This window comes from Triplophysa dalaica, chromosome 17 (genome assembly GCF_015846415.1).
Source record: "Triplophysa dalaica isolate WHDGS20190420 chromosome 17, ASM1584641v1, whole genome shotgun sequence".
Lineage (NCBI taxonomy): Eukaryota > Metazoa > Chordata > Actinopteri > Cypriniformes > Nemacheilidae > Triplophysa > Triplophysa dalaica.
The window spans coordinates 2,410,288-2,435,139 of NC_079558.1; the positions used below are offsets into that span (position 1 = coordinate 2,410,288).

General features: G+C 37.5%; 1 protein-coding gene and 1 long non-coding RNA gene across 2 annotated transcripts; one reads left to right on the plus strand and one right to left on the minus strand.

Annotated features, from left to right (window-relative positions):
- Positions 1–6,571: 6,571 nt before the first annotated feature.
- Positions 6,572–21,388, minus strand: LOC130439162 (uncharacterized). The gene is made up of 3 exons (XR_008909411.1): positions 21,283–21,388; positions 7,516–7,606; positions 6,572–6,656 (listed from the first exon to the last, which is right to left on the minus strand). It is a non-coding gene; the product is annotated as an uncharacterized LOC130439162 (long non-coding RNA).
- Positions 13,088–23,694, plus strand: kcnj16a (potassium inwardly rectifying channel subfamily J member 16a). Its single transcript, XM_056771619.1, has 2 exons — positions 13,088–13,210; positions 21,701–23,694. Exon 2 carries the CDS (start codon positions 21,712–21,714, stop codon positions 22,873–22,875), a length of 1,164 nt encoding a protein of 387 aa, XP_056627597.1. The 5' UTR covers positions 13,088–13,210; positions 21,701–21,711; the 3' UTR covers positions 22,876–23,694.
- Positions 23,695–24,852: the final 1,158 nt, after the last annotated feature.

A 24,852-nucleotide genomic window follows, 5' to 3' on the forward strand; every position in this document is an offset into this window, starting at 1 on the left:
AAATTGTTAGATGTTAAAAGATGTCAATATGAATTTTCCCCAAATACAGATTATTTATCTATAATCTACATTAATTTTACGGCTCCATAATCTTAAAGTAACAGTTCACCCAAAAACGAAAATGATTTCATATTTTACTCGCCCTCTTCTCATTTCAAACCTATACAACTTAATATCTTCTGCAGAACATAAAAGAAGATATTTTGAAGAAAGTTGTCAACCAGCACCTATTAACATGCATTAGTTTTGAGTCCATACAATTGAAGTCAATAGGTACCAACATTGTTCGGCTATCAACTTTCTTCAAAATATATAAGAAAATTATACTGGATTGAAATGACAAGAGGGTGAGTAAATGATGAAAGAATTTCATTTCGGGACGAACTACCACTTTAATACTTTTTAACAATTGTCTCGTATGTTCTTCTTTCAATTCTAGGAGAAACATCTGAGACTAAGTTGATAACTATAAAAACAACAGGGAACTCTTTTAAATCCATTGAGCTTGGAAAAAGCAAAAGAGCCATAACATTTTCCTCTGGGATAGTTAATATTCCTATCTTAGTATAAAAATCATTGCGTCTATAAAAGTAATCCTCACTCGTACATCTTCAAAGGTGTGTGTGTGTTTGAGCGAGAACAACAGACACTTGTGTGTGTTAGAATAATTACCTGCAGATGCCGGCCTTAGTTGGGGGGTATAAATCTCTAACCACATCAGAAATTATCCATAAAATTTACAGTTTAGGAAAACCATGTGTGTGGCTCTTTAGCACCCTAAATCTACAAAGCCTTCGCTAGCGCTCTCCCACAACAGGACATCGAGATGGGGGGTGGGGGGGCAGCGCAACGGAAGGAAATTACACCAACCCTCATCGCTAAATAGTTTTTATGTAGCCAACGCAACCTGCCCCCTCGCTGTCATGCAAAGGAAATAAATCAGTCAAAACAGCTCCGGTAAATGCTATACCTCCAACCGCGAGCCCGATGGATTGAATAATATTTTTATAGGGGGCAAAAAGCTAGACCATCATTCAATATAATATGGAACAATGGCTTAGAAATACAGTTGTTAGGATCGGGCAAGAAATGCTGTACATGTCGTGATCTTAACAAGAAAATATATTTGCCCATAAAGCGATTACTCGAAGTTTCCACCGGGGCTGGCACGAGTTGTACATCTGAGATGCATGACTCCAGATGCATCAATCTACTGGCTGTCTGTTGATTTACACAAACATGTGGTTCTGGGCTACTGTGTACTGACTGACAGCGTTTCGGAGCTTGATAACATTCTAGAGGAGCGTAATGATGCTCAGAAATTAAATCAGTATGAGATGGAAACTAGAGCAAAGGTGACGGAAGGTTATGGAGTTCATAACCTTCCGTTTGGTAGTGACTGATGGATAAGACATTACACGCTTGGGATTATTGATTTGTTTTGATTCTGGGGTTGCGTCTCAATTTCAGTTCGAATTCAGAGGAGGGCATTTTGTGTGAAAAAACAACAGTCCAGCCATATTTTAAGGCCTTTATATATTTTATGTTAATTCCAGACCTAAATAATGGAAATGTAAATGACAAGATGTAAAATATACCGATGACTCTTGCACTACTCATCTTGGCAGTCGTGGCCTAATGGTTAGAGAGTCGGACTCGTGATCAGAATGTTGCCAGTTGGATTCTCTGCGGGTAACGACTGAGGTCCCTTTGAGCAAGGCACCGTACCCCCACTTGCTCCCCGGGTGCTGCGGTGATAGCTTCCCACTGCTCCGGGTGTACGTGTGTTCACCACTTGCTGTGCATGTGTTCACTACTCTCTGGATGGGTTAAATACAGAGGTCACATTTCGGTTATGGGTCAACATATCTGACAAATATGTCACTTTCACTTTCACTTCACTTGTTGTCCAATCAAATGCTCTCTACCATTAGAATGATATAGCATAGCATAGATTTCTTAAAGGTGCAAGCTTTAACCAGACCAGGAGTTGAATTGAATACCTCAATTGAGTTCCACAAGTCCAAAATCTGGACTTGGCCTTTCAATGGCCTGCTAAAAAACAAGAACACACAAGAATGATCAAAAATACAAGAAACACACAGCAAAATGTAGCATACAACAAAATGAAAAACTGCCAAAATGATTTGAAGACCGGGTGAACCTCTTTTAAATCTCAAAATAAAGGTTTTATCTTAAAAACCCAAGCTTGGAGAGTAGCCATGTGTTTAGTCTCTGTCCACCGCTCTGCTTGCGGTGACATCATCAATATTGCTGAGAGTGTTGTTGTCTGCGTCCTACCACATTGATGTGTGCAATTCATAAAAATCTGCTTAAAAGAAAAACCTTCTCTGCAAAAAACGCAACGCAAACGCTGTACGCTCTTGAAATGGCACGACAGGTGCTCACCTTCTGCTCTCAGTGATGGAAAATGAAGTGGAAACCAAGCCAGTGTATTTCCCCCGAGGCTCATCTGTTCTTCATGGAGATGGTGGGAATGGGTCAGAAGATGCAGAGAGAGAGAAAGACAGAAGGATTGGTCGTCCTGTCCTCGTAATGATCTCAGTGTATTGGATGGCGTCAGAAGGCTCTAGGAGGTAATCACAGTGTTTATTGTCACAGGTGGACCACTGTGTACGACTCTGTGCTGGAAACCCAGCTGTAGGGATCAGCGTTACTGTCGGCCAGTGTGTGGTTGCGTGTCTGTGTTTGTTGCCGTGTGCGCTACATTGCCAGAGGCCTTTATTCTGACAGTGCTCTGAAGTTATGACCTTTGACCTTACAAGAAATAGGGAGAGTGTTAGTAAGATAGCAGAAATATTTCCATGTTTGGAACATTTCAACCCTTATTTCACCCCAAGGTCAAAACTTCACCAAACAATCAAATTCTTAATGTAAGGCTCGGCTCCCTGGTATTTCATCAGGATTTGAATCGCGGCATTACAGTAGCATTTTATAATGTTTCGAAAATAACGTTTAGTAGTAAATCATATTGAATAATGAAATAATTATTTTTTTTACTTTGATTTTATTTGTATAATTGTATTACTGTTTAAAATCTGTACTTACTTACACAATTACATTATATGAACTATACATTGAATTGAATTTTTATTGTTAAAAAATGATGCCTTCAATGAAAATTCTCCATCCCCAAAGTTATAGTTCTCCCAAAAATGAAAATTCTGTCATCATTAATTCCCCTCTTTATGTCATGCCAAACCTGTCTGACTTTTTTTCTTCAGTAGAACACAAAAGAATGTATTCTGAAGAATGATGGTAACCGAAAAACGGCCATTGACATACTTTAGTTGTGTGTAAATACAATACAAGTGAATACGTACCGGCGTTTTACGGTTACCAACATTCTTTAAAATATCTTCTTTTGTGTTCAATAGAACAAAGAAAGTCATATTTTTTTAAATGATAAATAATAATTTTTGGGTGATCTATTCCTTTGATAGATCTTTACACTGCTCCAGGTGTAAGTGTGTTCACCACTTGCTGTGCATGTGTTCACTACTCTCTGGATGGGTTAAAAGCAGAGGTCACATTTCAGGTATGGGTCACCAATGGATCTTCACCAATGGTGACTCACCATACCTGACAAACAGGTCACTTTCACTTGATTAGGCATTGAACAATTATTTTAAAGACATTATAGACCACTTCGGCAGACGTAAACAACGTTTTTCTATTTCACAGGTTTGAACAAAATGTAACCAACAGAACATTTAAAACCGAATCAAACTGTTAATCTTTAAAAATTATAAAAAAAATAATAAAAAAAATAAGGGCAATTCTAAACTTCAAAAGTTCTAATAAGTCTTGTTTTAACTAACTGTACAGTTTTAGTCACTATTTCCTATCAGTCGCTGTAGCTAAAATAAAAACATAATTTATTAGTGTTATCTATACTGTCCAGTGCATGCCACTGGAAAACAAATTATTATGATGTAAAACGGATTGAAGGAGCAGCAAATGATCAGATGACTGAATTCGAGATCGATCAGCTCAAAAACATCAGCGGAATAAAGATAACATCTACACAGTGGCACTGAGTCAAGTCAATTTTCCCTGTGGAGATCAGTGTAAACAGCACCGGCGACAGGAGTGGGATTTGATTTGGTCCGTGCAACAGATGGAGAAACAGGAAAGCGATGGGCTGGGGTAGAGCGTAATTGCAAGTGAAAATGATAGTGGGATAGAGACAGACAGATAGAAAAGACTCTGCCAGACAGTGTGGCGAGTCTTGGCTGAGCTCTTGTTTTTACCAAACAGCTGATGTCTCGGTTCATCCTAGGACAGATTTTAAGGGACCCAGACGCCCAATCTCAAGAATCAGAACCCAGACTAGCTCACTGAGCACCAATGACATCTACAGGAACTCGCAGTACACACATAAATGCTCTCGTTCCCTCTGGAGCTGACGAAAGGTTAGCCAAGTACCATAAATCTTCTCTCATCACTTTCTTTTATGGGATCTAATAATAGAGAGCATGGTCGTTACAAGGTTTTGAAAATTAGTGAGGTCCGTGTCGGGGTGTCAATAATTATACCTTATAATACTAATATATGCTATAATCATTAGACTTTAATAAATATAATGAAAAGTAAATAAACTAATTATACATTTATATCTATAAACAGGGCTTGATACTGTGGCTAGTCGTTTTCCAAAAAATTCAACTTGGCCTAAACGGGTCGCCAATCAGCATCGCTCCAATGTGGAGGCTAAGTGCCTGTTGATAGGGCACTTCTTGAAATCGGGGAGTCAGATTTACATGCACAGCCATCCCTCGCTGGCCTCCATTTCACTAGCCACCCAGTATTTTCACTGTCAACAATTTTGTTTTTGGGAAATGATTTTATATGACTAAAGTTGACATGAGATTACTCTCGAAAAACATGCCCAAAATAAAAACGAAAATGTTCCCATGCGCAACTCCCCACTTTATTAACTTTCTCTAGTGTGTCATTATGTGAAAACGTGTATGCGAGTGTGTCACTACAGGTACCCACACACACATTCAATCACAAATCTTTCGATCGGATGACGCCGCCAGTCTCCCGCATCAAGTAAAATTAATCCATCTTTTAGACCATGGACAATAAACTACTTTGTAAACTGTATAGACTGAATTATATATGTGTAACGAATGAGTTAATAATGAATATTTATTCAGATCTTCACATTTTATTTTTCAATATGAAAAATCACAGAAGTCCGGACCTCGTGACTTCATAGCTGACTACAGTCATGATAGAGAGAGAGGAAAAGAGTAAGAGACAGAGACATCTTTACCATTTCTGTGAATGAATGAAATTTTTCCATACTGAAACCAATCCGAGATTTATTGCATTTTAGTGCCGAGTTATGAGTTTATATTTAAGAAACCCAACGTTACTTTTCATATGTAATCCAACATTTCATTTCTCTCCTCCATGTCTTTTCGCTCTTATGATTTCATGCTAAAGCAGCTTCTCTGTCTTGTATTATACTTTACAGAACTTTAGAGAAGGATTGAGGTCAGGACCTCTTTGTAAATATACGTAATCTGCTTGAAAAATCAAATGGCTGTTTACTCATTAAAGGGATAGTTCACTCCAAATTGAACATTTTGTCATCATTACCTCATGATATTCCGACCCCGGGTTATTTCTTTTTCGGAGAACCGCAAAAAGAGATCTTGGGCAGAATGCCACAGCTTCTGTTTTTCATACAAGGATTTTCATACAAAGAAGATGGTGACTTACACTGCTAAACTCCAAAAGGTTAAAAAAGAAGCATAAAAGTTTTATGACTTATTATTTTAAAGTATCATAAAAGTGTCAAAAGTCTATATGCTATGATCCAGGATATCTTCCTTGTATGGACAAGCTCAGACATTCTGCACAAGATCTTTTTCTTTTTTTTACAGAAGAACGTAAGCATAAATTGTTCCTTTAACAGAATCATATGTGTTATGTCTGCTTTTCCCACCTGCCTGAATGCACTGTTGTTCAAAAATATTTTTTACTCTAAGATTGGTTGGAAATAAGTCCAATGTAATGAGGTTTGCTGCAGTAAAAAAGCAAACAGTATAATTCAATTAAAATGATTATATATGTATATATATTTATTATGCATTTATAACTGTGCAAAGGTCACATGTCTTTTTTTATTATAAAAAAACAGCTTATAAAAACAAATGCACGACACATTATCTCAGCGGTTACAATATCTCATTCAGCAACGGAAAACCTGGAAAAATTTGATCGCTGGAAACATTTACATGACTGCTCTTCTCCTGTGTTTCTATCTGCAAATAAACAGCAGATTTTCCTATGCTATGTGCAACACCGGGAGTGTGTGTTTGTTAGAGTGGACAGAGATAAAGTGAGAAAGATACAAAAACACTATGTGAGTCATACCGAGCGCTGTAAATATTTTACACATGCACGCACTAGAAGAAATTCAGTATAAAAGGCAAGCAAAAACCATATTTCCACAAACATGATCAAAACATTTTTCTCTGAAAATTGTTTCATCATTGAAACATTTGCAATAAAAGTAAAAATGTAATGCTCATGACGGGCATCGTCTACTCACGTCTCTAGCAGTCAGTGTTCCATAAGTGTTTTTCCCCATTCATTTCATTGAGATTTTTCTGAGCCTGGAATCAAACCAACAAGTTCCAATATAAATCAAAGTAAATGATATAAAGAACAGAAAGTATTTGAAAATCACTAAAAAAGACATGAAAAGAATGTGTACTCGTAAGGGAATGAATGAAGTACTTTTTCTGCTTAAAATATTTTGACGGATGTAACCAAATCAGTCAGGAATGTATTATCCCATTTTAAGGTAGGGTTACAACTTGACAGAACAAGATTCCAGTTAATGTTTTCGATATACAGCTGCAGAAAAAATGTAATTAAGAGACCATTTCAATATTATTATTTATAGGTATATGTTTAGGTCAAATTATCATTTTTGTTTATTCTGTGAACTACTAACATGAGTTTCCCAAAAATTCACATAAAAATATTGTTTCTAAATAAATTTGCATTTATTTGCAGAAAATGAAATATGGAGAAATGACAGAAAATAATCTTTGTATTTAAAAATAAATAAATTAAATTATTTGGACGAATAATTGATTACCCATTGACTACCATAATGGAAAAATTTACATTGGTAGTCAAAAGTGCCCCAGAACAGGTTTCTGTTCTACATTCTTTGAAATATCTTCTTTTGTGTTCAACAAAAGAAAAAAATATATAAAGCGATTTTTCCTACTATGATAGTCAATGGGGTCCAAGAACTATTTTGTTATAAGCATTCTTCCCATGAACAGAATAATTTTTTGGGGGGTGAACTGTCCCTTTTATAGCACACACATGCAATAGCCAAGGGACTATTAATTCTTTGATGTTTTTCTTGCTCTCATTTGTAAAGTTATTATTTGGGTAAAGGACTGGTGAATGCATCATGCTTCATTAGACTGTTCTGGCCTAACATACTTCACTAACCTGCGTTAATTAGCATATTGAGCCCTTCCAAAGCGCAAATGGAAACAAGACTGCCGGGCATTCACCGTGGAAATCATTTTCCAAGCAGGAACTGGATAAGAAAAGAGACAGAAAGTGATAGAGAGAAAGACAAAATGGTCAAATAATTGTGCAGCCGTCTAATTTGATATTGCATGCGTTCTGAAAAAAATGCAACATTACCAATGTTCTCTGTGAGGTATCCAAAGTAAGCTAGTAAAGAGCACACAGACCACCGCGCAGAACGAAAACAAATGGTATTTTTAGTGCAATGGAGAACGATCATTTACGTCGGACTATTTCCAAAAGTGAAATTGCTAAAAACCACTCAATTGAAGGGGCTTGCAAAGGGCGATATGTTCAATTTACACAAATAAAACATAACAAACGGCAGACAGAAATGTTTATTTTGTATGAAAAGCGAATAGACCGTTTGATGGAGCTAATATAACCGTGGCGACCGATGACGTTTAAAACACGGGCATTAAAAATAGCATCTGTATTTGTGCACTCAAAAACACGCTCTCGTCTCGCTAAAGGGTCAACGTGTGACCGTGAAGATCTAAAATATAGAAGCAAAACAGTCTGACAGGACGGTGACATCTTTACGAGGACTTCACGAAAGCCAGCAGACCTTTCAGTTTCACCGCTGTTCCGAAGCCTTAACTCAAATCACCAGGAAACTAAATCATGCAGATTTTGACAGAGAAATGAGATAATAAAGACATAAGCCTGAACCAAAAAATGGAAAGAGAAAAGGACTGAATGTGAAATATAACACGGAAAAGCAGGTCTGAGATGGAAACATCTGCGTGGAGCCAAGCGGTCGGGTCTCTCACGGGCAGGGCTGAGGAAGGGTGAAAAACGGCCAGGGAAAAGTGGCTATTTCCCCTCGCTGTGCTCCATCAGATTAGCATCAATACGCGGCCTCATCGGCAGTGACGTGAGAACCGTATGAAACTGCGACACAAACGTGAGCTTCAATGGACCACTGGAGGACCCAACTCAAATGCCAGGTTTTTAATGCACACCCTGGAATACACTCAATTTAAAAGTAGCTGTAAAATGCTGTAAATGCTTAATGTGGTCAATACAGCACGTGTTACATGGCCATCAAACCCATGACCATTGTGCAGTTGCCGTAATTTAAGTTACAGGAACACTTGACACAAGCTCCTTCTCTAGAAGTCTGGCTCGAGTTCCTGTTTTTCCCTTTAATAGCTCACATGTGAGATAAACAAATGACCCACATTGAACCAGGACTGACACCATCACAATGTTCTGTAGACAGGGTGGCCCACAGGGTCCCTGCAGTACAATAGTTTGTTTATTTGTTTGTTCGGTTAACTTGAAGAACAACACTTAAATAGGGGATGCTTTCTGAACCATTGGACACCAAATACCTTGAATACTCACTGACACGCACAAGCATTCAAAATCCTTAGGAGAATGAGCGCTAAATCATTACTGTTTACGATTGTCACTCATCAGGGTCAAAGCTAATTTAACTAGGTGACAACTACCACAGCGCTTGTGCTGATCGTATTGGGCAATTAAGCACAATGCATTGTGGGATACAATATGCTGTGTGTTCTAGTTGTATGCAGGACATTATTACAAAGGTTGTAGATCATGTGTGACCCTGGAAAACAAAACCTTTTCGAAACTAAGATTTAAACATCATCTTAAAGCTGAATAAATAAGCTGTCCATTGATGTATGGTTTGATAGGATAGTTGAAAAAAAAATTAAATATTGAGAAAATCCCCTTTAAATTGTACAAATGACGTCCTTAGCATAGCATATTACTCACTGAAATAATATTTACAGTAGGACATTTACAAAATATCTCCATGGAACATGATCTTTACTTAATATCCTTATGATTTTTGGCATAAAAGAAAAATCGATAATTTTGACCCATACAGTGTTCATTCAGTCCATTCAGGCCAATACTGTAAAAAACTTAGCGCCACTTCAAGCTTTAATAGGTTACATTGGCAACACTCTTACATGTACTATATACGGATTGTAAGACAACTAAACACTCTTAGTTTGTGATAACTCCTTTCTATTGCAACATAAATCAGACGGGTGGTAACGAACCACAAGAAAATAGGCTAGTTGCACGAAGCCGCCATATTATATTTCCGATCAGCGATTGTGGGAGGACTTTCTTCCGGTCGTATAACATTGTGTGGGAAAATAAGGATTTGTAGCCGGCAAATATGAGCGCTTTTTAGATGATGAAGTCAAAATTGATGTATCCGTGATATGACAGAAAATCCTTAATATATTTCTGAGTACCACGTTCAGCCAACACAACTTGACATCACAGCAAAAAAGGCTGATGATGTTTATACCCGTCTATGCAACTCCTCGCGTTTCATCCATATCACCATATTGTTTAAGCAACACAACAATAAACTCGTATGCACTACTCACACTGCTATCACTTAAGTTTTGTCTCTTAGTTTTAACTCATCGTTACAACATTGTTATATGATGAAAGTCAGACGGATGGAATATTCTGCGTTGTGGGCAAGAGTGATACTCATTTTGGTTAACCACATGAGCATGGAGAATAAAGGTATTTTTTCTTTTAAATCGTGTTGTGTTGGCCTATCGAGAATCTCAGCCATGTAAAGAGGTTTTTCTGTTATATCACGTATACATCCATTTTTACTTTTTTTTATTTACAAAGCGCTCATATTTCCCGGCCAAAAATCATTATTTTCACGTACAGTGTTAAACGACCGGAAGTAAGCCCGCCAACACTCGCTGATCGGAAATCTAATGGAGGCTACGTGCAACTAGCCTATAGAGCTTGGCAAACTAATCACTGCGCATTGAATTATGGGTAGTCGCCGCCATGTTTTAGGTAACGGTCGTACGCCGTCAGTATTACAAGATAGTAACATTAAAAAGAAAAAAACAATGCACCGATCCAAGTAAAAGCAAAATCTTCCTTACCGAGAAAAGCTTAATGAAGTTTCAAAGCTGTGGTTATTAAACATTTTAATTAGCAAGGTAGCAACACGCTATATTTACATGCCTTGCTTTAACAACAAAATCAGTCGGATGTATTTTGTTTTTGATTTACCTTTGTGGAAATGCATTGAACAAACAAAAATGTGCCTGGGATCTTGGTAGAAGTCATGCTTTTCCGTCTCACTGCTACTACACACGCCACGCGATGCCGTTTTGTTAACTCGGACACTTGGGATCCAAGGTGCTTTTTCCAAGTTGGAAAGCTGAAAAATCCAACATTTGACAGTCGTGAGTGCGATTGTGGCAATTAACAACGCAACAAGGAGATGGTGGTCTAGTGGGTTCCGAGACTAGCTCCTTATCCTCCACCATTTGCACAATAACCTGCATTTCACCATTAGTAAACAATGCTTTAAACAACCGGGTGTAAATGGACCTCTCACTTTTCACATATAGCAATGATTAAATTCAGGCAAACTTTAGCATATAACTTCTATGGACGAATAAGTATGTCATTTCTCTAGAATAGTAACAAATGAATACATTTATAGTGAAAACTAAAGCATGACTTCAACCTATAATCGTTTGGATCAGTGCTAATCGTCTCAGTGGTTAGCACATGGCGCTATCAACGCCAAGGTCATGGGTTAGATCCCAGGGGATTGCACATAGTCAGAAACAAATGTATAGTACAATGCAATGTAAGTCGCTTTGGATAAAAGCATCTGTCAAATGCATAAAATGTAAAATGTAATCCTTCTGGGTCCTTAATGGACTTGACATTGGGAAGGTTCCCAACTAATGAAATCTAATCTTAGACTGCAGTGTGTTCACTTGCTTTCTCTTTTTTTTTTAAGTTGAAACGATTTGATGTAATAACAGACTGCAGTTCTTTCTGTTTAAAACAATAAAACCACAAAGTATTTGCAGTAGGCTATGGTATAAAAGGGTTTTATCATCTCATATCTTTTATATGGTTTGCAACTATGTTTTGTCAAGGTGTGCATCATCAATTAAAATACACAACTTAATAAAAGCAAATACATTTTGCAGTCATGCAGTCATTTTACCATTTACAGAAGTAAAGGTTTAATATTTCTTTAGTTCAATATTTTCTTTAATCTTTAGGTCAACACCACCTATTTTGCAGAAATTATATACATTACATTATAGGGGTAAACTAGGCTACTTTAATTACAAAAGGAAAGTTAGTCTTCCATAATAATGTAATAGATACAGAGTAATTGCATGGAATAAGAGAACATTTAAGGGATATACAGTAGGGACACTTAAATGTTGATAATAATAATATTTATTAAATATTATATCAACTGAATACTTTCACTTCACAAGGGATAAACTGAACACATTAGACAATGTACAAGTATGCTGGTATACAAAACATCTGAAAACCTGTGTGGAAACTGCACTATTGAATGACCCAAATCACTTTAAGATCAATGGTTAACAAAAGACTACGTCTGACACAGGTTTCCACTAGTCAGAACGCTGGCTAAAATACGTTTCTATTACATTTTCATATGAATAATCTATGCACTGTAATACATTACTGCTCCTCATATAGAATAACTAAAACTTTATTTATTGATTGATTTTTTTAAAGAAGCGTTTAATCATTTAAAGGTACATTTTGGTAATTAAAAAGACAACCAAAAATATAGCGTGATTGGACATGTTTATTTCTAGTTCGAGCTTTAATATTTATGGGTCATTTTTATTTGTAGCAGGATGGAAAGGTTCCGGATGCTGAGGCATAATCTCTTGTTTCCATTGCAATAAATTTGCGTGTAGGCAAAACAGCAGCAACCTGCCCGGAGTCGGTTTATAATTTATCTTTACTTCATTTCTCAAGCCATGGCAAACGGAAAGATAATGGTCCTGCATTTATGAAATCAAAGGAAGGGCCTGTTTCTAACTAAAAGTGGCCATAAATAAATAATGTGGCCTATAGACCTATACAAATTTTGTTTTTGAGAGTATGAATGGCTGGGTCCCTGATGTTAAGTTAGCTGTAACTCTAGATATCTAACGACAAGCAATACAGGTACATGTTGTCTGTGTTTACTGTGACAACATGGCCTCACTCCCGGGAGCACGTACAGCTTTATTTTACACAGCTGTGTCAATTTCTTACTTGTATGTATTTCTGTATACATACCAAAGCCAAATCTCTGTTTGTATAGGAGTTGTGACAGACATAAAGTCATATTAGAGATGATATTGTCTGGAATGACCATTAATCCAGGTCATTGGTGAAATTTTATAAATTTGAAATTGAATGAAAAGGTCTCTTTCCTCTTTTATTCCTCATAAGATTTGGTGGATTTCCCAGTTGCATTTTATTTAAGTATTAAGGAAAAGTCAAAACCGTTTTTGAAAAAAAAAAAAAAATGTACAACTATATTATAAAAATGTCTTGAAATAAATCCTGTTTGTTTGTTGTGTAAAATCCATTAGCATAGTCACTATGGCTCCACGCATGCACATGCTCTCTCTCACACACACAGCAATTGTAAATTTTGTCTGAGCATAGGTACAGGTGGGCTGGATCTGTCACACACGCACCCAATCAAGACTCTACAGCCAGTGCAGTTTGTGTGCAGGACACAGGTTAAAACTTCAAAACACGCCACACTCTTACAGCGACAGCAGAAGACGCAGAACAGGTAGGGATCAATTTTCTCAGTCTGATTTTTATGCACTACAAACAGCAACCATCGCTGACCTGTAAGAGACAACAATACATCATACAAGCAATACATGCTGATTAAATAAAAGCAGTTGAGCGCTCACTTTTCCTAAATTTGGCAAAGAATAAATCTAAGTTAGTCTAATTGTAAACTGCGTGTCTGTCTATTTACTCACCATCATGCCTTCTTGAATTTGTACTTTCTTTCCTGGAACACAACAGGACTCATTTACAGCACAATGTCAAAGCTGTGGTTTCTTATTCAACGAAAGTGAACTGAAAATCCTTATTGACAGCAGTAGTCGCAATGAACAACAGCTTAGATTTCAAATTAAAGCACATAAATGACACCTGCATTTTTTTAGAAGACAAGAGTGTAAACACGTAAATTGAAAGTCATCGAAGTTTCCCGAAATTAGGAAGAGTAAATTATGACAGAATTGAAAATTTCTCATTAAACTGCTGTTGTCCGACAATGATCACGTAATACAATAGCGGGCAATCAGGTTTTATGATGACAGACGCTTTACCAATTTTAACAGAATTGCAGGAATGAATATTTGTATTTAAACTTTTGTTTTAAAAGGGGTACGAGATGAGGTCAGAAATGGGTGAAACCACCGTCCAAAGGTCCAGTCATCCACCAAATGGTATTCCTTGCTTCCTGTTGTTGTCATACAGAGATCAGGGGCTTGTGAGCAGAGATAGAGTCGTCTGGTTTTCGGGGCGTTAGAGGAAGGGCTGAGTCAGGATATGGGCGACACTTGAGCTGTATTTAGGGAGTACATGAACATGTCTTATGCAACCGGAGAACATGCCGTATTAGGAGGAAAAGCACTGGACCCAAAAGACCCACACGCTGAATAATATATATTTTTTACCAGTGAATTCTACATTTAAAAGATATTTTATTTCTTATAAAAGAAATTACAAATATTTGTTCGCAAATGTAAATAGGGACGAATGCATTAAGATGAAATTCTTCACAGGCAGTAATACATGTCGTTTAACTTCTGTAGACCGCCCAACAGACTGTGTTTTTACAACGTCAAAACAGCTGACTGCGCATAAAACAATGTTGCATAAACATTCCAAGCTAATTTGTTTCTACTGATCTTTAACTTACGCAATGCTATCGTTCATGTATTCCAAAGACGTTAAAATGTCAACATCTCTGTTTCTGTTAAAGTGTTACAAGCAAAGATTAACGAAGCATAGCTAACAAAGTACTCATGTTAGCGTTAAAGCTACACGAAGCGTATAATACTTAAAAAACGTCCTACCGAAGACTAAACAATGCAATCCACTTTAATTGTGCTGCAAACAAAACCTGTGATCAACTTACCAAACCATGACTTTAAAAATATAATCAACTTCACCTGTGATGTGCCATCTTCCAAAATCTGTGATATTTAAAAATTATTTAAATTATTTAAATATTTAAAAGCTGCTCTGGTTCCGCATGAGCCTGTGACAGTACTAGTAAAACTTTAGCTAAATTAAGTTCCTAATACTTCTTGGAAAACTGAAACTGAAGGTCATTATGGGTGAGACAGGGCCCGGGGCGAAGAACTTCTGCTCCCCACACACGGGATGGTTTCGTGCCACTGAGCCCTGTGTAGCTGCATGGACGTTATGCAGCTTTAAGTGGGCATGTAATGGTCTTGTTAAGCCCTGGAGCAGTGCAGGAAGCAAAGTGGAGGTAGACTATACTAGGACTCTGACATTCAGAACATTGCCATATGTCACCCATCAGCAGTTTATGGTTACACCCTTCAGCTGAGCATGAGCAGAACAATCATTCGGGGAACAGAGAGACAACCTAAACATACAGTACAGTTACATATACACACGCCAGTGCGCACAACCTACCTAAAAGTTGGGGCATTCTGTAATTTTTTGTGGACATATTTGCTTAGCAACCGAGAATTAAGATCGACTTGTAACTCATCTGGTAAAACATGGCAATAACAATTAAGGTCAAAGGTTTGTTTACCTCCCAGGGAACACATGCATACTGATAATACAGTACCTATTTCTCATCACAATTCTCTTTTTTAAATAGTGCCTCCAAAAATGCATCAACGCTACAGGCTTTCGTGGTAAACTCTCCGCTTTACGACTTAAAAGTGCTGTGTGTAATATTTAGGAGGATCTACTGACAGAAATGCAATTTAATATGCATAACTTTGTCTTCAGAGGCATATAAAGTACATAATGAATCATTTTTATGAACTTAGAATGAGCTATTTCTATCTATATACACCGCGGGTCCCCTTACATGGAATTCACCATGTTGTTTCTACAACATCCCTTAAAGGACAAACTGCATTACAGAACACGTTTCGTTAATATGTTATCTCCTTCGGCAAAGATGCGAAAAAGCTGCAACATCTTTGTCCTGTGAGAAGCATCGTAGTGTTTCGAAAGGGGGGGTGATGGGTGGCGTGAGGGGTTGGTTGAAATTCACAACCTCACCGCTACATGCCGCTAAAATCTCAACATTGTTCTTTTAATAGCTTTTATCAAAAGCTATGTGAAGAAGTCCTTATACATCACATACATTATTTATGAGAAAAAGTGTATGACGGAAATTACGGAAAATTATGTTGGGTTTAATTTGGAACCTTCACGATACGCATATATGACCCACTCCAGTATTCTGAGTGTGGAGACTTGGGCCATAAAACTCTTAGGCCAGTAGGCATGTTTACTTTCATTTCAATCACAGGCTCAATAAATGTAATTAATTTGCTTTATGGTCAGGGCTGGCTCTAGGCATGGGCAGGGGGGGGGGGCTGAGCCAACCGGTCTTGCCCAAAAATGAGAATAAAAAAATAACACCATAAATTGCAGCATTTTCTATTGGCTTGAAAGAAATGTCACTCTTCACTCACAGAGCGGCTTTAGTTTGTAACAGAGAAGCATGCTACATGCTACAGTAGTAGAATACTTTGCAAAGGAATTTTAGACGCACTGCACGCTTGCTTTGAGTTTATTATAAACAGCATGTGCAGTGAAATCAGATTAATGTATTATGACTGGAGTATTAGCAGTGTTTTATGCTGTTAAAGGCAGGATAGGTGATCCTGTCCAGAAAAAAATTGTCATGCTGGTAGGAAATCTCTTTACATCCTGATAGCAATAAAAAAGTATAGTGATAAAATTATAATTTTATATCGTCTGTGAAAGATGTAGGACCGGAAAACGTTCACTCCAACAAAAAGTTTGTTTTTGAAAAAGGCATTGACGAAAATACATCTGGATCATGGAAGAGGAAAAATTTGAATTAACATCTTTCCAGATTTTACACGATGGAGACAGCTCAGGCAAGCAAAGGGTCTGAAAGACGATACCATTAATCTCTTTCTTTTGGACAGGTATGTACATGCTTCGAGAAGAATTTAATGGATTTAGTTTGTAATTCCTTACATGGATTTGGGTTACATGGGTTCATGTGTTTGGAGGAGGCGTGGCATTGGACAGCGAATCGCATAGAGAGTGGGATTATAATTTCAGTGCTAGCAGGCTAATTTTAGCATACGGACCTCAACATATGATGTAAAGTTCATTGTGCAGTGTAATCAGATTCATTCATTAAAACGGGACTTTTTTGCTACATTAAACAGAAGTCAGTGATTGTTCAGTGATGGGGAATGTTCTTAGCCTGCTTTCTTTATAGGCTTCTATTTATGTCCAGTTTACATAACTGCGTTATTAATGCGTAATAAATCAATAAAATCCAACCCACACAGCTACTATACAAAAGGCAATAATCAACAATAATTATTTTGTTTTAATCTTGCAGTCTTCTATAATGAAAGCCTGTTTTATAACATCATAAATAAAATGCAGTGTTTGTTGAATTCCAAAAAGGCAAAAATCAATAGTGACTGTCAACAGAGAAAGACTGGGAGCATGATAATAAATTAATTTAACAAAATCAGGTTTATTTCATACAACCTTTTTTTTACCTTTTCTAATACATGTTCAAACATTAGTTTTTTGTTGTTTAAAACTTAATAAAACCTTTTTTATATTCAACGCAGATAGAGTTTTCATTTGTTTTTACCTGTTTTCTACAGTTCGTTTTCTGCAAGCAAATGCAAATAAAACAAAATTTGTATATGAAATTCGGCAGAAATTTTATTAAAAGTTCACAGAAATAAACAAAATTATCCTTTTACCAAAACATATTCTTATCATAAAAATATTAAATACTTTTGAAATGGCATCTTAATTTTTTCTGAAGCATTATACCGTATGTGAGGTTGGGGTATATGACCACCCAGGATATTTGCTAGCCCACCCTTTTGAGCCTGGCAGAAACCGGGCTAGTTTAGAGTTGGTAGTTTTGGCAAATACATTCACCTAAATCTAGTGATACATTCATAAATGTTAATTGACTGTGGTGGCTACACAAAAAAGTGAACGGCTAAATATTATTTTAAATCACAGCTAAGCATTGAGAGTTAATTACAAGTATTCAATTGATAGACTGACATAGCCAGATAGTCCAAAAGAGCTGGCTCAAGCTATGGTGCAATGGTTCGGGTTTGTCCAATGACAGACATGTTAGGAAACCCTAATTATTTGTAGAGGTAATTAGTGAAATTGTGCTTCACAGTTGTATTTGTACCGTTTTAAATCTATCAATATGCTTTGTCTTGTCAGCCAAACATGCGATGGAGACCAAAAACCTCTCAAAAAGAAAAATCAATGTTGGTAGTCGACAACAGAATACAACTGGATGACAATCTGACTCTTTCACACGATTATAGAACCATTGCTACATAATCTGACATGCATGTCTGTCCAGAAGGAAGTGAACTCTGGTTCACTTACGACAGTTAGCTGGTGGAACCTGCAGTCCGGTTTGGCTGGATGGTAGCAGCGATCAGAGCAGAAGATGTTTACAGTGGTTTGGCTCTGATAGATCAGAAAGCTGCCAAAGGCTCTCCCAACAGGATCCTTCCAATTTCTATCCTCTTTAAGTGTTGCAGTTCAAAAGAGTTTCCTTTAATGGTTAACGGTGAAGCTCAGGACTCCACCCAGATAACAGTTGCTGCTGCCCTAGCCGAGCATCTACTTTCCAGCAGTTTGAAACCCCTGAGCCCTTTATTAATCCAGAATAAACTTTTGAAAGAATATTCTGACAGCATAATAGCAGTCTGATAAAATGTGAATTATATGAAACCATAATTGTCTCTGGCAAATATAAAATTGTAGGGATAAACCAATGCAAGTGCAAATAGACATAAGCAACTCACAGTGATGTTTTACAATAATGTTGCATTTGTTAACATTAGTTGATGCATTGACTAACAATGAACGATACTTCTGCAGCATTTAATCTTAGTTCATGTAAAAAAGCATTTACTGAAAAATATTATAGAAATCAGACATTGTAACTGTTCACATTGATCTCAACATAAACAAGGACTAATACATTGCTGATAATTACTTTATGATTTCATTGTAATTGCTTTAGATAAAACGAATAAATGTAAATATGAGGAGAATTTATGTGGGCCAGAAGCATCCATTAAGAAAAGTAAATAACCTAATGATTTCCCATTGCTTAAATTAACATTGCTTTTAAATCATTTGTTCATTCATGAAGAATCTATAACTACTATTATAAAAAATCATGACACATGGGAGTTTTGTTCATTTGTTTGACGTGAAACCTAATATCACTCACGATCAACAAACAGTAGATTTACACGCCATTAGTACTTAAATTACAAACAAGCACGTGTAAGAATTACTCGGCAACCAAAGTTATCAGGTGAGAAGGGACTAAGAAAAGAGCGCAAGCATTGGAGATATTGGATTTCTCTGTACACATCTTCCACACAATGCTGTGACGTTTCAAGAAGCCCACAACCTGGAAAAATCACAATGGTTTGTTGCAATGAGGTCTGTATCCCCAGGCAACCGATCTATTATGATAAACTGTATTGACACTAAGCAAAGAGAACATCGAAAAAAATGACCAAATGGTAAACATTCCCAGATTGTCATCTTTAAATAGATTCGGGAAGCCAAAACGTACCGGTCAAACCAACATCTGACAAAACTCTTATGAAATGGATGAAAAGATGAAAAAATAACCGCTACAAAAATCACATCTAGAGTATTTCTTTCTCTTCTGTGTATTTTTTCCACTAGTATAACATCAAAAGACCAGAGACAGAACTCTGCAAATATTTCTTCTTTCAAGTTGTGGCAGAAATGTAACCTTCATCATGTTCTTTTACAGTAAGTGCATAAAAAAACAGTACCAGTTTAGTGGAGGGTCACAGAGTCCAATGTAAACAAGAACATTTAGGAGGAACATGGCTGTATCTCATTCACTTATACTTGAAGCTGAAGATATTACACAGATAGTGACAACTAAAAGTGAATTCTTCATCTAACATTGTGTGTTCCCCGAACACTGAAAAATCAACAGTTTACGCAGTGTACAACTAGATTGAGGCTGTTTCCAGCCGTGAAGGGCCAGCTGGAAGTACATCCTTTGATAAAGGACAGGGACACTTTTAAATCAAAGATGCCAGGAATTCCCGCTAAGACAAGGAACACGCCGTGCGTGAGATGTAATTACAAGTATCCGTTCGCTGTTTATTCCACGTTAAACACAGACGGACGACGCTATTATGGGTGGTGTGGACAATTTCATAAGTTGTGTGATGTGTGCATGAGGTTTGGCGTGTGCGTATGTTAGTACGAAAGAAAGTCAAATAGCAAAAGTGGGGGAAACTAAGTGGTTGTCTGTGCAGATTTGTTTTGCCGCAGGAAAAGTTTTGCTGCTGTATCATTACCACCAAAAACATATTTTTATGGCATCTCATTCATAAATTTAAGGTGTGTGTGGGGGGGGGGGGGGGTGGTGTGGCTGTATGTTTGCTCTCCTATTAGGCTAAACGGCAAACAAGTAACTACATCATCTTGCTAAAGGGGAATGTCCACTTTTGAGCCTTATGATGTAAAATAAACAGACACAAGCGCTATGAAGTGTCCAGAACATGTCTGTTTGCATAACAAATTTCGACACAAACATTAGCTATAGATTGTATTTTATTACAGGGAAAAAACAGAGATACCAGTCTAGACTTGCATTATCTGGAAAGGGGGCACCTGTTTTCCAACAGAAACATAAATGTAAATAAAACAGCTTAAAACGTTGGCCCCCAAAAAAAGGCTCATGGCACACCAAGCGACAAAACATGGTGGTGTTGACAAAATATGTTCTCGTAAAGGGTTGCGATTACCGCATTTAGCAAAAATGCACTTACACAACATTCCGCAATCTGGGTACGTCCGATTTACTTACACCGACAAAAACAACCAACTCAAGCCATTGCAAGATATGATAGGATGTTTACTGCTTAACCGTACAAAACAACAACCTGCCTTTTAATTGAGACGATTGCAAAACTAACTATACTACAAAAACAGCATCTTAATACATATATGCAGGGAAATAAATGTAGTTTCTCTGTATTAATACAGCAAACTTCATCAAAATCATTGATGCACACTTAAAAATAAATTAGAAATGAACTTCCCCATTAAAATTTAAAATGCCAAAATATTAGTTCCTGTGGTTCAACATAGAAATAGGTCAAGTGCAAGTCACCATCATATCTAGTGTTTTCGTCTGCTTTATATTAGGTTTCGTCCACTGGAATCATATTTTGCATAAATGTCTATTCTCGGTATTTCAAAAATTTTGCATTGTCTCCAATTAGAAGATTAGTTACACACAATGAAAAAAATTGACCCGGTGTGTTAAAACCCAGCAAAATGTAATTAGACATCAAGCATCCCAGTTGGATTTTTATCAATAATTTATAATATTTTATTTATTATTTTATCAATAATAAATAATAATTTCAATTTCTGACAAGGCCTTACGCAGACAATTTAAAATACCAAAGGTTTATAGAGATGTTCTTTAGCTTATGTAGGAAAACAGTAAATCACAAATGACTTTAGCAAGGTTTTCAGTCACTGGGTCAAAAATATGTCCTATTTGCTTACCCTCATAGTTTGTTGTTCCCATGATGTTCTGTGTAACACACAAGAAGAACTTTAGGAGAATTGTGTTCGTTCTTCTATCTTGGCATTTACAATGAATGGGGCTTTGAGATTCTAAAAGAAAGCAAAAGAAACATAAAAGTATTATTGAACAATAATAAAACAATAGAGATACAGTATATTCAAGTTATTTGAAGTCATACTTCATCAATTCATTCATTATTTTAACTTTGAAACTTAGCAAAATAAAATTGTCGAATTCCTTTTTGAAAAAATATATTTAGCAATGCAAAAACCTATAATTTAATCCTTATCAATGTTTTAAAAAACAAAACATGAATTTTGCATGCTTTGCATTTCTTTATAGTCAGTGCGGTGGGATGAGTATGAGTAAATTTGAGTGCATTTCTCTCATCTCTAGACTGACCCAGCATGAGCTCACGTGCACCACAGTATTCCGGAGTGAGGTGCAGTGATGACGTACCCCGCTTGCTCACTGAAGACGTCTGCTACACTAAGAGAAAACGCTACGTAAAAAAAGATGGGAGCTGTAACATGGAGGTGCGTCACGTTCCAGAAAAGTGGCTCCTGTGGTTCACGGACATCTTCACTACCCTGGTGGAGATCCGCTGGAGGGTCATGTTCTTGACCTTTGCCCTGTCTTACATTTTATCATGGCTCTTTTTTGGAGTCGTGTTCTGGATTATTGCACTGTCCAACGGAGACATGAAAGACCCTACCAATGAGCCATGCATGTATGAGGTTCGAAGCTTTACAGCGGCCTTTCTTTTCTCTTTAGAGACCCAGACCACCATTGGTTACGGCTTCCGGGGCATGTCCGAGAACTGCATGATTGCCATCATCGTAGTTACCATTCAGGATGTCATTAGCGTCTTTATTGACACTTTTGTCATTGGTATTGCAGTGGCCAAGATGGCCTCTGGCCGTAAGAGAGCCCAAACGGTTGGTTTCAGCAACTGTGCTGTGGTCAATTTGCATGACGGGCACCTGTGCCTGTCCTGGCGGGTGGGCGACTTTCGCAGGAACCACATGGTAGATGGAACGGCACAGGCCCAAGTGGTGCAGCACACGGAACACGCCACTGGGAAAGTCGACGTCTCGTACAAAGATCTCAACATTGAGGAGAGCAATATCATCCTGGCCACCCCAACCACCATAGTTCATAAGATCGACTCAAGCAGCCCTTTGTACAAAGTGAGCTTGCAGGACTTGAGGAAAGAGACCTTCGAGCTGGTGGTATCTTTAACCTACACGGACGACTGCACAGGCACACTACACCAGACACGCACATCCTACACTCCGGACGAGATCCTGTGGGGCCAGCACTTTCAGGAGATGATCAGGGTCACCCGCAAAAACTACAGGGTGGACTACGCCCTGTTCAACCACACGGTTAAAGTCCCGGTCGCAGAATTAAGCGCAGAGGAGTATGACCTTAAAAAGTGCACTGAACAGCCAAAACACAAACCGCTCCACACAAGTTCTCCAACAGCAGCTGTGGAGTTAGTTAATGGGAATAGGCTCGAGGCAGAAAAAGCATCCACCAGCATTGCTTTCCAAGGGAACAAGCTATAATATTGGTCCTGACATATCTTGACTCTACTTTAAAGCACTTTAAAACGGGGCTTCCTTAAAAGGCATCAATAAATGTAACAATATTGTATTTAAACTTAGCTTAAATATTAAGGGTGTGCTGTGAGTAAGTGGGACATTCTTGAAATGCACCTTTCTAAGAAAAATAGCGCTTGGACCTGGAATCATCACCTTAAAGTCATGAGGTTTTTTATGGCCTTGATGAGGAACCAATAATTCAATGTTTTCGAATAACTGTATGTTTTTCGTGTATCTATTGTAGCAGTCTTGCACAAACACTCTCTTCGAATAAAAATACACATCTTTGCTTGCTATGAGATCATAGGTAATACAACTTTGAGGTGCACTACAGACTCTTACTCTACAACCTTTACGGTTGTTTGACATCCAAGGACTTTGTTTGTTAAATTTCGCACTTGACCTACATATGAGGCTATTGTTGCATTTTAAAGACACTGACGTTAAACTGACCCAACTGTGGTCAGTCAGAGTCTCTTTGGCATCAGCTGAGGATGTCCAGAACATCGTTCCACCTTATTTTGCAAAGCGGTTAACCTTTCCGTCCAAACAGCTAATAAAATATTTTGGAAACAGAGGCTCTTCACAATGTGCAATTGGAACACAGCAAGCATCCAGTTCCCCCCAAGGACAATTTAACAGGTGATATCAGAAGCATTCAAAGTACAGCATTGACAAATGACTTCGTTCCAGCTATAGACGCCCCTTAACAAAATGTGTTCTTATAATATATGTATTCCTATATATACCCTTATAAATGTTAATAAACGCAATTAACATATATTGTATTTATAACAGCTATCACTGTAATGTCATATGCAATCATATTGACCAAACCCCCAAGCACGTGACATCAAATCAAGCACTTGATGTCCTTCTTAAGACACACCAGGAACCAGTGGCACGTATTTTGTCAGTTATTAACAAAAAACACATGGCCATCAGAATAAATAAAACGGAACTGTAGGGTCTCGGGAGATTTTCCTCGGCAGTCTCCAGCTCTCCACCTTGTGGTTGGACGCAGCGCTGTTCAAGCATCGCCTCAAATTAGGCTGAAAGGTAAATAGAGAAGGGACAGCTCACCGCACCACGTTTCGCCTATAAATAGTCCGTATTATTTATAGACTCGAACAAGAAAGTAACCAAAATAAGCTCTTTGAAACAGCTTTACAAACACAAGTCGAGCACGGCTCATTACATATGATAAGTAAGCAGTGTGTGACACGCAGCAGCCAGGAAGAGCAAAGGCCTGTGAAACTAACATGCAACTGATGAGTTTCATTGAAAATTTCCTTTGACTGTAAAGCAAACATCATTCATTTCTTTTACAGGGGTCTCGTATTAACAAAATGTATAGAGTGAATTCTGGTATATTATGGACGGGTTTTCACAGTCGTGCGTCAATATCAAATAACCAATAGTATTCCTGATCAAACGCCTTGCTCGAGACCATCGGGATGGCAAAACCATTGGTGCATTACAGACGCTTTTTCTGACTTTTAAAATGATTATTATTTTGTTATTCTATTTTGGCTACACGACAAGAAAAGACAAAGGAAAACATACCTCGTGGTGCTTTGTGTCGCGCTTTCATATGTATATGATTTTATCTATGAGCATATCTTGTATTTGACAACTGTAAAACAAAACATGTCTATTCTTGAATAGGCTACATTGAACGCAATGAAACGTTTATAAATAAGTGTTAGACCTTAATGCGGCAAATGGTCAACTTGTAACCGTGTGTGTCACGTAACTTTCACCCTGTTACGCGTTTGTTTGTTATACACAAAAAATACGTACCGAGTTAATATCCTACAAGAAATCTTATATTGTGATCAATTCGGTTCTCTGTCTATTCTCCACAGCGGATTCTCGAAAACAAGACGAGAAATCTGTTGTCTCACAGAGTTTAATCTCACCTGAGTTTGCCTCTTATTG